Here is a 15,868-nt window from a genome sequence, read left to right as displayed (position 1 = left end):
TATTATTGTATACATATTGTGTATTTCCAGGATTTAATTTTATTGAATATTTGGTGTTAATAAAAATGTAGTTTTTGTTAATAAAATGAAAATTTCATGGAAATTTCAGCGATTAAAGTTATTTCAAGTATAAAAAGCAGCAACAGGCTCATACCTACATATGCATTTATAAATGTAAAGATGCAGTTTCAAATTTTTCTTATGACTTTAAAAAAATAGTGCAACATGAGAATTTGTTATTTTCACGCTTTTTATCGTTCACACATCATTTTATTTAATTGATTTTGAAATATAATTTAGCCCAAGTATTAGAACACTATTATCACAAAGTTATATCCTAACAAATGGGCGTCTTCTATATCTACGTTTTTTTTAAATTTGATAATAACCAGATCTCGCATCAAGATTTTGAGAAGGTAAAAGGTACGACGTTTTTTTAAGAGTAACATCTCATCAGGATACACGTAATCTGTAACACGTTATCAACGTTGCTAATTAAGTACTTCTACTTCTACAACCTATGTGTTTTAATAATATGGATAAGTATCGGCATCCTTTTTGGTTATCATAAAATATTTACATACAAAAGATACAAATTAGTCAGTACATAATAATCGTCGTCACATCATAATAAATAAATAACGAGTTTCTCTTAATTTCTGGACAAGTTGAATTTCCTCGCTTCGATAATAATTGCATTGTTAATAATTCGTCAAGAATTAAACAAAAATATAACGTTATTACAACTAATTAGCTGCTCCTCCTCTTTCCGTCTGCATTGCTCACTCCTCTCTGTTCACTTTAGTTATAATTGCACCATTGATCATAATATTTTTCTAATTGGCGAAACGAAAAACCTGAGAATTTTCCATCATGGCGTTTTGTCATCACTTCTCTCGAGTTTAAATGCGATTTGAATAATAAATAAATTGTACAAATGTCAAGATAAAAAACATAAAATAATTATAAAAATCTGCAAGTTTGCTCCATAAAAATTCGCTATTGGTTTCAGTTTCGTTAGGGTAAGGTAAAAAATAAAGACGAAAATAAGAATAAATGCAAATGCTTTTAAACGATAAATGTTGTGATAGTTTTTGGCTGTGTTTCGAGTATCGTTTGTTAAAATTCCTAGTAGTTATAAATAAGAAATATTTTAACAGACTTGGCAAATGTTGGACAAACTTGATTCATAAAATTTTACATTTTTTGTCATAGATATCCTGTTTCTAAGTATGGAATTAAAATCTATAAAAATTGTTACAAAATTTGAAATCTGCAACAAATACCTTCACATTACGGTTGGAATAATACCGTGGTTGGTACAAATTTCAAAGTTAAGGGTACAAGTTTTAAGAATTAAATTCTTAACAATTTCTCAGGAGAGTTGTTTGTTAAATTTTGTTTTGTTGAGCAGGTAGAAAATATGTTAGAATCTGAGGGAAGTCCACACTCCTACGAAATTTAAGGAATTCTAAACACTCTTGATTACATAGTTTTGTGAAACATACACCACTTACAACACACTACTAACTTATACAACAATGTATTTTCCGCAAACGTTCATAGTAATTACTGTTAAATACTCACTAACTACCACCACTTGTACCACGGTAATAATGGGGAAAATAATATAATCAACATGATCAGTTCTTATGAATGAATAACCACTTTTGTAAAAAGTAGTTCAAATCTTATAATAGATAGTCATTTAGCTCTTGGATTTTCTTATTGGTCATTTTTTCGTTGATTAAATATCAATACTTGATTGTTCTTTTAAGGAGAAGAGACGGAAGAACACTTTAATCCTCCATCATGACACAATAAATTAATAAATAATTAGTTGGGTAATCAATCAATCAATCATAATGACTTAATGTCGTTCATTCCAATGGGTTACATAGTTACATTCATTAATGACAAATACTAGGGCTATAATTTTATATGATTTTGACCACCTCATAATAAATCTACTCGCATAATGTTATATTGATTGTATGATAGTTAAAACAAAAATTTACAAACTAATTTTACAGAGATTGCAGGACATAATGTGCGAAGCACTTTAACAATTTGATAAATTTAATTACATTACACCAGTGTTTGCTTCGAAGATGAAGATGACTCAATATTTTTTAAGGTAATGATTAGAATACGAATGATGAAATTACTGTGTTGACGGAGTTGGCAACGTACCATTTGTATTAGTAAACAACCCGTGTTCTAAGAAAACGACTTGGATGATGTGACCATCCGGGACGCCGAGATCTCGAACCTTTGTCTTGTCTTCAACAAGTTTTCCGCCGTAAAACCACCGTTGCCGTAGATTGGTACTGATCTTTACCCCCAACTTGGCCTTGCATGATGAAACTGACTCAGCTCGTCTCACCGGCAAGTCGACATCCTTCCCTGACGAAGATAGTCGAAGTTTTATCCAATGTTTATCCTCTTCGGCCGCCTCGTCATTCGTAAATTCTAATAAAGAGCAACTCAAATTAGTCACATCTAAGGATCTATGTGTGTGTGTACATAGTTTTATGATTGATGGAGTAATTTATTTAGTGATATACCTTCTATCGGTGAGTTTTCATCAAAATCCTCGCAGAGAATGTTAACGGGTCGTGACAAACAATACAACGGGACTTTGTACTGGTTTCCTAGCTCATCATATGCTTCCATCAAAGTACCTGAAATCATACAAAATAAAAAAATTATTAAAAATATAATCCAGATATCATATTCAGAATAAATTACTTCTGTCCTTACCATGTGGGATGAAAATGTTTGCGCCATCCAAAATGGCCTGGGCCATGGGATAGTCGCTATTCTCGATGGCGTTAACAGCACCCTTAATGGCATCCCAAATTTCACGCCGACCCTCAAACATGGGAGCCGTTTCCCAAAACTCGTCTCGCTTGCTGTTCAGCTGACCCATCGTGATGGGATTTTCACTCTTCCATTTGATAACATCTTTCTTAAGTGGTTGGGTTTTTACTGTTGGTATATCAGGCATACATCCATGAGTTACGTAATGGTAAATAACATGCGGGGTGTACTCGCCGGTACAGGATCTAAATACTCGGATATCGTTTTCAGCATAGGGCAATCGGTGGTTGTGAGTAGCACTAGAAAAGCGACAATCGCCACTTGGAAGGAATAGTTCATCGGAGATTTCAGCAGGCAAAGATGCGTTCGGCACGAGTGTAGGCAAGGCATAAGCATGTCCTGCTACTGAAGGTTAGGAAACCAGGTTTTGATAAAGATAAAAACAGGAAATGGTAATCAAGAACTTGGAGGAAGGGAGAAGGAATGTTAGAAATGCAAGAGGTAGGAAGGAAGGCAAACTACTAGACTACAAAACAAATTGCAATAGTGCCCTAGAAATAGATTCAGCAAAATGAGCAAAATTATGACTCAGCACCGTCGGAAAAGTCGGAACTATTGAGTATCAAAAAGTCCCCCCCTCCCCCTCCACTTTTCCAGCTACTACTACTCAATAAATAACCACTAAACGACACACAAAGCCATAAGCAAATGAGGAGATCTTCCCTCTCCCCCTTCCTTCCAACCAAGCAAAACAAACCAAAACATACCTCCGGGGTCGCGCTGCGGTCGTACCACTTCCTCCGGTTGGCCCCGACCATTCGTGGCAAGTCTTCCGTAACAAGCACCCATCTTGTCCAAAGGTTTCAAAAACTGATAAGGAAAACGAGTATGACGAGAAGAGTTTCACTTGGAATTTGGAGAGTGATGGAGAGTGAACTAAAATTTATTACTTTTCTGCCGGCCAGTCGAGTCTGGAGTTGACGGGGAGCCTAATACTACTGACTACTAGCAAAATGCAGAAATGCCGACCAACACTTCACCACGCCAACCAACTTTTTTTCTCAATGTCAAAGGTCATTACTAGCAATAGTGGAAAACGATTGAATTTGCAATTTTGGGGTAGATTACTCAAGAAATGGCACAATATTTACTTCACTTGCTAATATCTGCATAGATAAGAAACCTATCTTGTACGTTAGCCAACGGAATTGAATCACTAAAATTAAATCACAATTAATAAATCGCCATTGTTATCACGGGTAAAAATGTACGAAAAATGACCACACTCTTGTATTCTCAATGTAATGATTCGATGCAAAGTTTAAAAACTTTTACGATCCCCAGTTCACTTTCATTGCTCGAAAATGTTAATAAATGTCAACTCAAGGCGACGGCCTTCTTGCTGGATACGAATAAATTTAAAACTTGGTTTGCGATGATATCTCTTCTTCTTACTTGACGCCAATCTTTATTCCAATCTGCTCTGTCATTTCCCATTCAATGAATTAAACTGCTGTTTCAAATCCAGTCCGAGTACAATACATAAATATTTATTTTACAACTTTCGCAATCAGTGCACTGGATCATTTTTATGGGTTATAGTGTTCGTGTCATGCTTTGTGGTTGGCCTGTTTTGCTGAAATTATAAGAAATATATGGATGTCAGCTGAACTATCTGACCACAGCACGGGGACCACAATTAGCAGGAGGAGAGGTCAAGGCCCCATCCCGTTGTTGTCTCCTCCACTCTAATACTTCCATCCAGTCCAACGGGGTCACATTTTGTTTGCAGAATTCTGCTAATGACGGTGGCTCTGGTTTAATAATAATTTGACGAGACTGTGATCTCTTCTTCGGAGACAGAGGAGAAGACAGAGAACTTTAAACGTGATGTATTTATTTGTAGCTCATCTTATACTTGGTTTCGATTTGGAGAGAAGCTCCAAATTGAGGATTCCTCCAATGGGAGGTTGGTAAACCGTTCTAACGTTTAAGGCAACTTGGGGTATCTCGAACTCGTGTTGATCATGGTACAAAGGATTTCGTCTGGTTTAGAGAGAGTGAAAATGTTGTGGCTCAAAAGGGGGACCAAGTATGCAGTTTTCTGTGCCTCTAGTTCTGCTTCATTTGATGAGTTAGAGAACGGTACAAGATAGTCGATAGGAATAAAATAATAGAAATATACATTAATTGAGGGCTTTGGTAACTCATCTTATGAGAAATATCTCCCCAGAACTTAGAAATGTGACATATTTTGATGATGAATGTATTGATAACAGTTCTGATAAGCTTTATGTTAGCAGTGGCGAATTAATTCTGAAAATTGGCTGTCTCTACCTACACCGCTTTATGCATGTCTATTACAAATCTTACCAAAATATTTTACTCATTTCTCAAAATAAAACCAACCTGATTTATCCAGAAGCTTCTGAAACTTTGCTGCAACTTTTCTCAACTTAAGAAATCCAATAAAGACATTAAGAAAACACGGTTGTTAAAAGTATAAAAATATGCATTCTCTACTTTATGGAGCAAAGTTAATAAAATGTAATAACAAGTGTACATGTAAAATCGTTCTAAACCCCGAAACCCTTAATAGAATGGAAAATGAACAAAAGCGGAGAGGAGAAAATGGTTCTCAAATTACGCTTTGTTTCGTCTGACATAATAATAACATCGGAATAGGATTACATTATATGTACACACACATACATCAAATAAATAATGTCATTCATTCCACACCACCACTGCCAAACCGTAATCACGGCATAGTTGCACGAGTATTTTTAAGCAAACCTAATAATAAAACATGCCTCAGTCTTATTACATAAATCGCATTATAATTAGCAGGCTTGCCATTAAGCAACGTACCACAATCACACCACCACATTCCCATGAAATTCTATGCAAAGACGTAGTAAAAGAAATTCCAATGCTTCGTTATTTTTTCACGTTAGGCTTTTTAGGTGCGACTCAGACGAAATGTAGTAGTATGCGGAAGCATAGTAAATAAATACTGTATAATTCCAGGAAACACAGCAAGAAGCTTAAAAAAGTTGACATCGACACATGAATGTGATTTCGTAACTCTTCTATCAATGCATTTCGTGCTCGAACCAATTATCGCAAATTTGAAGTGTGATGTTACTTAACTAATTTAGTTCTTAACTGATAGCTATTTCATTATCATTTCGTAATTTCAGCTCGAGAAATCGCACTGGGATAAGTGTATTTATAAGCATTAATGAGTGCATGCATTGTTTATGCAAAGTCCTGAAAAATTACACGTGTCTCCGATTGTATAAACGTACATCATTCTAGGTGTATAACTGGAGAGTCTACTTGTGGGAATGTGAGACAAAAATTTGCCACTGTACCTCCCGAGTTGCACTGTTTTTACTTTTGACACATTACTTACACCCTGTTTTATAAGAGCGGGGATGCGGAGAAAGGAAATGGGGGTTTGGTAATGGGGTTCAAAAATTGTCTTAGGTGATCGTCTAGACAATTTTTGAAAACTTTGAACTCAAATATCTTAAAATGACGTAGCTAAAATCAACTCGGGTTTTCACAATCGTAAACTAAAGACTCTGGCTCTATGTATCTTTTAATTGAACTATATCTTATTAGTGCCCCCCACCCTCCTCCCATTTCCATTTTCCGCACCACCACACTTATAAAACAATGTGCATTCCATTGCTGTTGGGAAATTGGGAGCGAGCAAACCTTGTGACACTGAACAGTGAATCTCCCTTTCTTCCTTTTTATCTAGTAACAAATTGCCCCTCGTGTGAAATCATCCTTATCCTTAACCAGTGCACCGTATTGGGTTGAACATTTATGCACTCAATCTTAATTCCCAACTTAATGTGACACCGATTACAGCACAGACAATTATGTCACGATATGAATAAAATTAATAAAATAGTCATCAACTGTAAGAATGATGATGAAGAGTAATTTTTTCATTTCCAAGTCGTGTTCCAACTTAATCACATTTTTCCTTCCTTCATTCCTTCCTTCTCATCCCTTGCTAGTAATCTACCCCAATGTCATTCCGGTTCAAGTTTTGAGTGAAATATCTTGAACTTTCTGCTCCCGAATAATTCAGCCCCCTTGCTCCTGTTGCCTCCATGCATATCTCACTCAGCCGCTGGTGTGACATTTCTTTTAAATTTTGAACCCTTTTGGAAAAAATATGATTCCCTTCACACATAATTGGAGGTGTTTTGCATAGCTGAGCCAGACAGGGGGAAGGCATATGTACATATGTGCATTCAATATTCCGTGTTGTTCTGCTGCTGTAATTGAGTCAGCCAGCCAGCCAGTCAGTCAGTAATATATACGGCTTTCTTTTTAACCACCAAGCAGTTTACCATAGGCTCGTCGTCGTCGTGTCTCCTTATCACACGCCAACTTTATATTACGCTTTTAACGGGAGGAAATAAAGAGATTTTTCACAATTCAGCCTTTTTCCCATTTCTTTGGAAATATCTGGCGGATTGATGAGGATAAGTATTTAATGATGACACGAAGAAAGTTGATGATTGGGGTGTAAAATTGGTTCAGGCCAAGCCCGGCCACTCCATACCACACTTTGGCACCTGAATAATTTCCGAGTCGTTTTTTAGTAATCAGTTTTCCAGAGTGGACGACGACGATGATGATGATGATGATACAGTGGGATAATCATTCTCCATTTTTAAAGACCTCTTCCACTCCTCCATTCCGCACACCACGACGACGACATGGTCTCCCCGATAATTGAACCACTTATGGGTGGTGACGACAACGACGCGACATGGATCCTCTGTGCAGCAGGGATGACACACGCAATTTAAATGGTGGTGTGGTAGTCGGATAAAGAATTAAAAAGTGTCTCATCGTCTTTCTTGGCTGATTACTGCGGGCGAGCGAGGTAGGGAAATGATTATGATTAGAAGGCCTATCTGTATGAATGTATGGACTGGCATTATTAGCTAGGCTGCTCTCTCTCTCGCAATGCATGCATGCGAACCTATGTGATCGTCCATCATAAAAGTTAAAGTTGATTACAAACGGAATTACCATTACCATCATTCATGGAATAGTTAAGGTGAGTTGGATGGATGGATGTGAAATTATGTCTTTATGTACAATGTGATTGAATTATGGCGTGAAAATGTAGGTTCTAAATTTTTAAGTCGAAATGGAAAAATGGTGTAGCTCAGGCACTTTTATTGCGTTTTGATGATTATGATGATGATGATGACACAATATCGGGAGGACGACATGGGGCGAGGTATGAACAAACCCTAAATAATTATCAGGAAATGTACGCAGACAATGACAAAACAAAAGTTGGGAAATAATAGAAAGTTTGGTAAATTTTGATGGATGAATTGACAGGATTGCTGGTGTTGTTGTTGTTGTTGTTTTTTCCCTGGCTGGTTTTACGAGAAAGGAAAAATAAGGGCGAAAATCAGCATATATTTTTCTATAAACAAACGTTCACCATATTTCTCAAATTATGTTTCCAGCTTTTAGGAAATTTTGTCACAATGCTTCGTTTCTTCTGATAAAATGTAAATGTTGACAAATCAAAACTATTTAAAAAGCAAGTCAAGAACAGTATTATTTATCCTGCTCAATCCCGGCCGGCACACATGAATAAGTTTGTCTCTAAATCATGATTTACTAAGAATATGCTGAAACTTGTACCAGTTCATAAATACAAATACAAAGTCGACCTTTCCAGACAATAAGTTTGGTAAGCATGCATTATTTAAGGGTGTCTTTAAAATTCATACTTTCTCATTCTGACTTTGATCGTCACATCATTATCGTTGGGATATATTGTTGCGTGATATTGAAAAATAATGACCGCACGAAATAATTGAGTTTATTGTCATTCATCCATCCATCCATCCATAACAAAAAAAGTGGCGTAAAGTAAAAGAAAAAAAAGTCGCATTACGAAATCAACCCTCTCCACTAAATAAAGATAGTGGTGGGTGAATGCATGGCTATAGATAAGCGAGAGACATAGCCGACCGTATAGGAGGAGCAGCAGCAGGAGGGCAGTAGTTGAGCCATGCCATGCCAATTGTGGATAATTGACCATTACATTACTACATGCCAACTTTCTCCAATTATTCATAAATCTGCTATCCGTATCTTATCTCCTCTCCTCTTCTTCCCTTTTGTGTCCATCCTTAAAAGGTTTCACCGGGTTTTATTCCCTTTTAAAACGGTGCAGATTTGACATCACATCAACACATTTACCTCACCTCCATTATTTCTGGGGAGGGTTGACTTATTCAAGAATCTAATCCATTATTTGTGACTGACACCACTCCATCCTCCTCCTCCCTTCCTTCCCACAGCCCTCCTGCATACCAGCCAGGCTTCCTCGCTCACTTATCCACTTCCTCTCCTGTGTGCATTTCGGTGGTCAAGTTGACAAACCAAAGGATCTCGAATCTTGGTCAGTTTTCCTGGAAGGTCACCTTGAGTCATGACCTATTCACGTCTGGAAACAAGATGCTCTTTCCCTCTCTGCACTTGTTCCTTTCTCCGCTTTTCACACATTATTATCCTCTTTGCCCAAGAAGAAGAATGAATAAAAGACTAAACCGACCGATTCGCTGTTCTCTTTCTCTGATCATTCCCATCAACCACACACAATGTGCCCCACCACCACGGAAAAAGCGATTGTCACCTCATTCATTTTATTATTTGACTCATTTGATACACCGGAACGAACCAATTGTTTGTAGGCAATAATTCCCGTCATGCCCTGAGTGACTTGCACACAGCAGGTCTGGAGATATACGCATATGGCCATAAGCGGAGGAGCGAGGAAGGGGTGAAAGACGTGAAAGTGGGGAGAATGAGACGAAATGGACACACACCATTCACTGCAACCCCTTTATTTTCTCTGCTCATTGCTTCCAAACAATGACAAAAAAGGCGAGTTGGTTCACTACCGACCGATCCGAATTCAATTTACCGTGTGTTGCATAGCCAAGTTAAAATTGAGCCATACGCCATAGGACCATGTATGTGTTCACATTATTGTGAACACATAGCCCAACCAAGCATCAACCTCACGAGTTCCGCCCGACCGACTCGTATAATATGCCTCCCGGTCAAAAGTCTAAAGTGAAATCGAACGAGAAAGGAGCAGGATATTGAAATTGTGTTTAATCGCCGTTTTAATTTGGCCAACAAAATATTACATGATTCTTCTTCTTCAATCTAGTAAACTCGTGAGAGGCTCGTGAAAAATAATCACTTTTTGAAATTATTTACCACCACCGTTTCCTCTTCCTTGTCCTTCTCCCATTCAGTGGGAAAGCTGTCCACGAGTAGCCAATTTTGGGTAATTGACCATTATTCCGTCCTTATCATGACAACGTGGTGGCGCACCTTAAAAAAAATTTGCTCTCCGTATGTGGCACTTCATCGCGTCCTATCCATATTGCCCCTCTGTTTATTTACCTTGTGTCTTATATTTTCCCCGCCTCACTTTTCCGTGGTGTCTTTTTCTCGGAATTATTCAACAACCAAAACCAAACCACGCAAGTTGTAGGCAAACACCCCAAACACCAAACCACCCATGTTGCTGGCTGCCTGGCTGCTGCTGCCTAATGTTGTCCAACTTCTGGCCTATTATTCATGACCCAAGCTGAGAAACTGGAGGTTCTTCCTCTTCTCGTACTTCTCATAATTTGGAGGCGAGTAATATGCAACCCAAAGTAGCGTTTGTATGATTAGATTGGACCCGAGATTTTGACCAGGAGTGGAGGGTGATGGCGAGGGTCGTGGTTTTTGCTCTACTTCAACCATGGCTTCTTCAACTTTGCCTTCCATCTTAATAATTGGGAGAGAAAGAAGACGCCATGAAGGAGGAGGAGAGAGAGTTGAAATCTCGGCTGGTGGCTCAGGGGGCAGGTTGACAAGCGAGGGTTAATTAGTGCTGTTAATTGGCCCAGGTGGGAATTATTCATGCCGAGTCGGCTTAAATATTCATCTCATCTCAAGTAAAAGTAGAAGCAGGAGAAGCAGCAGCTCTCAGAAATCGTATAATAGAACAGGACGAAGAAAGAGAGAGAGAGACCAACCAGTCATTAAACTTAACTTGTGCGAGAAAGAGAAAGCTACGAACCACAATGCGAGAAGGAGATGACGACGAGGACGAGAACGATAACCAGAAGAGTCCAGATTTATGCTTAGTTTTCAATAAAAATCTCATCTCGCCCCACCCACGCCACGTAGACGTACGTACGTACGGACAAGTACTCCCACACCCACTTCTGCGAATGCGACCCTTTATTATATTCCCATTCCCATTGCTTTTTTTTCTCTCTCTCCACTTGGTCTTCTTTGTCTCTGCTGCTGCTGCTGCTGGCCGTAATTTGATTACATTTTTACACGAATGCTTTGTTAATCAATCAAAATAGGGCAAGTAGAAAGTAGTACAATTCTCTCCGGCATTGTTTTACTGGCAGCGCTTACTTAAATGGTTTGCTGTTCTTTTCGTTTCGTATGAATGAATGTCTGCTGACTGTTTGCAACCGGATCTGGGGTAGAGAATGGACGAGATAATTGGATCCCGTTCTTCTTTTTTCAAAGTGTAGTAGGCTGTTGGGGATTTCATCCCTGCCATTTCACCGTTTAGTTCGTTACTCTCTGCCTTTTTTCCTCCTTTCGTCCTCAATGTCCTTCTTTTTTGCCACGCCAAACCTGCCACAGCCACGTGCAGACCTTGCCCCCTCCTGGGCGAGCATGGGATAATGGATATATGATTATGTGCACCCCATCCGCCCAGGTAATATTCCTCCAAGTGGTGGTGCTTCCTTCCTAAAAAAGTGCATTACATAATGAAGGCCTCGTCCACTCAGGAGCCCACCCTCCACAACAGGTTCTTTATCCTGTGTCATTGAGTATTATCCTGCTTAAGTGGACGTGGTGGCGGTGGCGGCGTCGGAAATGGGACGGAAATTGTGGCCGCGTGCCCACTCGGGTCATAGGTGAGGCGCCACGTGACCCCCGTTTCCGCTCCGATTACACACCCTCCTTCCCCATCGTTACCCACTTGACATCATCATACACGACGACGATGGAACGAGAGAGAATGTCAGATAGGACATTAAGCACTGGCCGAGGAGGAAAACCAAGCCGAGTGATTGAAGCAAGCAGAGAAAGCACTTTGTCTCAAATTGTCTACTGCATTACATAAAAACCTGGCTGCATGTGTGGCTGCTGTGAAGCTGCCCCTACAAAAATTGAGGATAAATATATGAGGACGATGATGTTGTGTTCACTACTTCACTTTTTTCACAAGCATCTCCAAAGCCCTGGAAAGTAATCCGTGGATAATGGAGCGAGAGGAGGAAAGTAGTCATGAAGTAGGCTCTCTGGAAACCCTCTCTCTTCTCTCTCCTGAGCTCGTATCTATTTCGAGTACAATCCCATTTTTATTTTTATTGGAGGCTGTGACAAGGATAATCCGACTTTATTGAGGGAGCGAGTGGATCATGTTTTGATTGTGATTTGATTGCATTACACAAATCCACTTGTGCCTGCCATATGAATGATGAGCTTCTTTTGTTTGCTTATTAGTAGTAACGGAGAGAGAGAGAGAGAGGAAATTGGGAGGGTGGGGGTGAGAGCACAAAGTTGTGACAGTGGCAATCACCCAACAAACATCATGTACACGTTGATGCCGTTGTTATTGTGATGCTGTGTGTTATTATATTTGCCTATATGCGCATCTAGTGGGCATCACGGCGACGTCCCCCGGGCAGCAGCCGGGTAGAAGGAGAGACTTCCATTTGTGGTCCTTGGGGATGAGGGAAGAGCCCATTAACAACATTACATCAGTCTAATCCCATCTCTTTCTGGGCACGGTAATACGTGCGATGGGTGGGTCCTCCACGTCGGACGGGCTGCCTCGGCCGCTCTCTCCCCACCAACCACCCCCACCCCACACGCTCCCTGGATGCAGACTCATGGGGCAATATGCGGGAGATGAGATGGGGATAATTCGCATTGAATAGAGTAATGAAATTTCCATCCGAATTTATTGTCCAACCATTGTATCCATCCCCATCATCCAGCCTCCTCGGAAACTCGCAGCTCCAGAGCAAAGAGCAAAAGCTAAAATGCTTCCCAACTCTGTTGTTAAAACAAATCCCGATATGGATAATAGCAGCCGTGAAACGACGACAAACAGATATGACAAAAACAAGGGCGACTAGATGAAAACGAGACTGTACAATATGTATCTTGGATTACACGTTTAATCAGCTTTTTGCTCATTCATTGTGTGACCGTGACAATTGCTCCGTGCACCTGCGGTGATACGCAAATATGGTTCCGCATTAACACGAATATGCATACACACACCTTGCCCGGATTTTTGTGCAGATGTCATGCTGCACTTGTCTCTTTTGCTATTGTGCCTGCATGTACACACGGATATTTCTCATTCATCCATCCATCCACCACCTCTTGATAAGCGGACGATGTGTGTGATGATTTTGCTCTTTATTGGATTTGGGCGATGATGGTGGTGTAATTTTTTTATTAGCGTTGGGATTGCGCATATTACAACGCACGGAAAGTGGCTTAAGTCTCCCCATGTCAAATATTAAGAGTGATTTTTATTTGTCGGTGTCCCTTGTTCTAATCTTTCCATAGTTTTCAGAGGTTTTTTTCTCTCTCTCTCTCTCGAGCTCAGCTTTATTATATTGATTGATTGACGGGCCGAGAAGGGGAAAGTTTTTTGTGTGCTGTAAGTTTTAAGAGAGAGCGAGCGAAGAGTAGCAGCTGAGGGATAATTGATTTCAGTGAAGCGGAAGGTATCGACTGAGAGGAGGAGGCAGGACGGAAGGAAGGAAGCGTGACGGGACCAAATGTCGCAGATTCATAAAGAGAGAGAGAGAGGAAAACAAGTGGAGACTCACCTGCATCCCGACCACCACGATTTTTGTTGGTTGGACATCATGACATGACGGACGGAGAGTATAAGTTGTCACCACCACGGCCGCTACCCACCCGTCATCCGATTATGGTGTGGTCTCTGGTATCCGATCCTGCTCCATAATTCAGGTTTGGACATCGGTTTGATTTTTTATTGATTCCGGTCAGAGTGGCGGTGGTGGTGGTTCACATCAGAGTCCTTGCAACTCTCGGGGTCAAAGGAGTTACTGGAGCGAGAAGGGACCTGCTGGTGGCTGGCTGACTCTCTGTCAACACCACCTACATCCAGATACACACCCATATCGAGACCATAGCCGACATGTCACCACCACCACCACCACCCCAGTGTCCAAGGCTTTGACATCATCAAAGTTGGCGCATACAAGAGGAAAAGTATATACTTAGTTTTGTCACTGAAATGACAACAACTGTCATCATCCCCCCGGTTCCACAGAGAGAGAGCTGCTTTCTCTCTCTCTCTCTCTCCTAGTGGCCGGTGTGTGTGTATGTGTCTGTCTGTATGTGATTAATTTCCGGCATTTATCCCCGTCAAGGAACACATTCTGAAATTTTAATGCTGCTCAAAGAGATTCACAAAGATTTCTGGAAAGCAAGCAAAGGAGAAAGGATACGTTTTGGGGAGCGAGTGGGTTGAGAGAGAGAGAGTCGCATGTAGTGAGAGCACAGGTTGGTAGGTCGGAACGTAAGGCTGGATGGGACTTGGTCGTCATTGAATTGTGTTGAACCTCGGGAACTGAGTTTGTTGAAGGCAAACAGTTGGAAAGCAATCAATCAGAGTTCAGTTTGTATGTAGTACGGAAAAAGGGCTACCAGAATGAATCCCATCACTACACATACTCCCAGCCCAACCAGTTGGTTTAGCTGGTGGGTGAGTGTCGTGGTTGTGTAAAGCACGACCGCGGGGCAGGGCGAGATGGGTCGGGAATTATCCTTATTATTGGTACAGGGGGCCCTTGGATAGGGAAAAGTGGATGATAATTCAAAGTAGCAGGGGATGAGGTAGCCGTGAGCTATGGATGGATGGATGGGAGTCCTTGTTGTGCGTGCCCCCTGCCTTCTACTTGATCATCCTGTCCCAGGGGGAGGCCACCCTAATTGAATCGAGTACCCGATCCGCACACCGCTCCTGCTGTTCAATGCTCACTCACTCAGTCACTAATGGAAATTAACACAATATGGCAACAAAACAAACAACTTTTCAAAAATGGGTTCATCATACATCCATCTAGTCAAAATAGGCGAGTTTAGCTCGACGAGGCCGAAAAGTCCAGGGATCAAGCAGCGAATCAATCAGGGACCTGAAGTCTGAAGAGAGAGGCGGAGGCAGCTTCTCTCGTGGCAGGGGTTATGGAATTCCGACGCTTTTCCTCCTACCCGTGGGACCCTTCCAGAAAACAAGGTGGCAGTCCTACTAATTTTTAATGGGATAACTACCCCACCAACCGTGACAGGTCTCCATCACCCATCAAAAGATCAAAATGAACGCAAAACATCAGATCCTTCTCCCGTCGGATACCAGAGAGAGAGAGAAATTGTGATGGATCTTGTTTTCATGCCGGATTTGGGGAATAACAGGAGGGAAAAAATGTAAAGTTTTCCAACAGAAAGACCATAGGTAAGCAGAGCAGGGAATAGAAATCAAGTGGAGAGCCAGAGAGAGAGAAAGAAAGTCGTCATGCCAGGCTCCACGAGAGGCAACCCTGACAATAATAAGTAGAGGAAGGATATAATAATCATAATAATTGTGCGGTCTTGTCCTCCTGCTTCGTCCCCAGCGAGTAGGATCCGTCCGAGTCGGTCATCTCGCCGCATACATCAATTATAATCGTATCATTTCTGGAGAAAGTATTAGTCTGCGTCCCACCCAAGAATAAAGGAGGAATTTAAAGATAAGTCTGAGACGGAGAAAGTCTGACCGAGATGATTGTGTTTTTGGGGAGGTCATAAAATTTGATCAGTGTCACCCTCCGTGGTGGGTGAATTGATTCATGGGCGCTTGGACGCGAGTGGACAAGCGGCGGCGCGGTGATTAGGCCGGTTCCAACGGCGAAATCAG

General features: G+C 40.8%; 1 protein-coding gene across 2 annotated transcripts; it reads right to left on the bottom strand.

The window, feature by feature from the left end:
* Positions 1-236: 236 nt before the first annotated feature.
* LOC110862021 (ubiquitin domain-containing protein 1) lies at positions 237-4,743 on the bottom strand. Of its 2 annotated transcripts, XM_022111163.2 has the most exons (5): positions 3,774-4,743; positions 3,591-3,693; positions 2,764-2,991; positions 2,568-2,684; positions 237-2,472 (listed from the first exon to the last, which is right to left on the bottom strand). In XM_022111163.2, exons 2-5 carry the CDS (start codon positions 3,670-3,672, stop codon positions 2,165-2,167), a joined length of 735 nt encoding a protein of 244 aa, XP_021966855.1. In that variant the 5' UTR covers positions 3,673-3,693; positions 3,774-4,743; the 3' UTR covers positions 237-2,164. The 2 variants fall into 2 exon arrangements, with proteins under 2 accessions (XP_021966855.1, XP_021966854.1); XM_022111162.2 differs by having other exon boundaries at positions 3,591-4,742.
* Between the last annotated feature and the right edge of the window lie 11,125 nt (positions 4,744-15,868).

Source organism: Folsomia candida, unplaced genomic scaffold (assembly GCF_002217175.1).
Source record: "Folsomia candida strain VU population unplaced genomic scaffold, ASM221717v1 Fcan01_Sc048, whole genome shotgun sequence".
Classification (NCBI taxonomy): Eukaryota; Metazoa; Arthropoda; class Collembola; order Entomobryomorpha; family Isotomidae; genus Folsomia; species Folsomia candida.
The sequence above is the reverse complement of the archived record's forward strand: the minus strand, read 5'-3'. Positions and strand labels throughout refer to the sequence as shown.

Excerpts from the sequence above, each read along its gene's own strand:
- LOC110862021 (XM_022111163.2), bottom strand. The coding sequence starts at position 3,672 with ATGGGTGCTTGTTACGGAAGACTTGCCACGAATGGTCGGGGCCAACCG. Across the intron at positions 2,685-2,763 it reads AAACATTTTCATCCCACATG|GTACTTTGATGGAAGCATAT; the intron begins GTAAGGACAGAA and ends GTATGATTTCAG. Across the intron at positions 2,473-2,567 it reads TGAAAACTCACCGATAGAAG|AATTTACGAATGACGAGGCG; the intron begins GTATATCACTAA and ends GCTCTTTATTAG.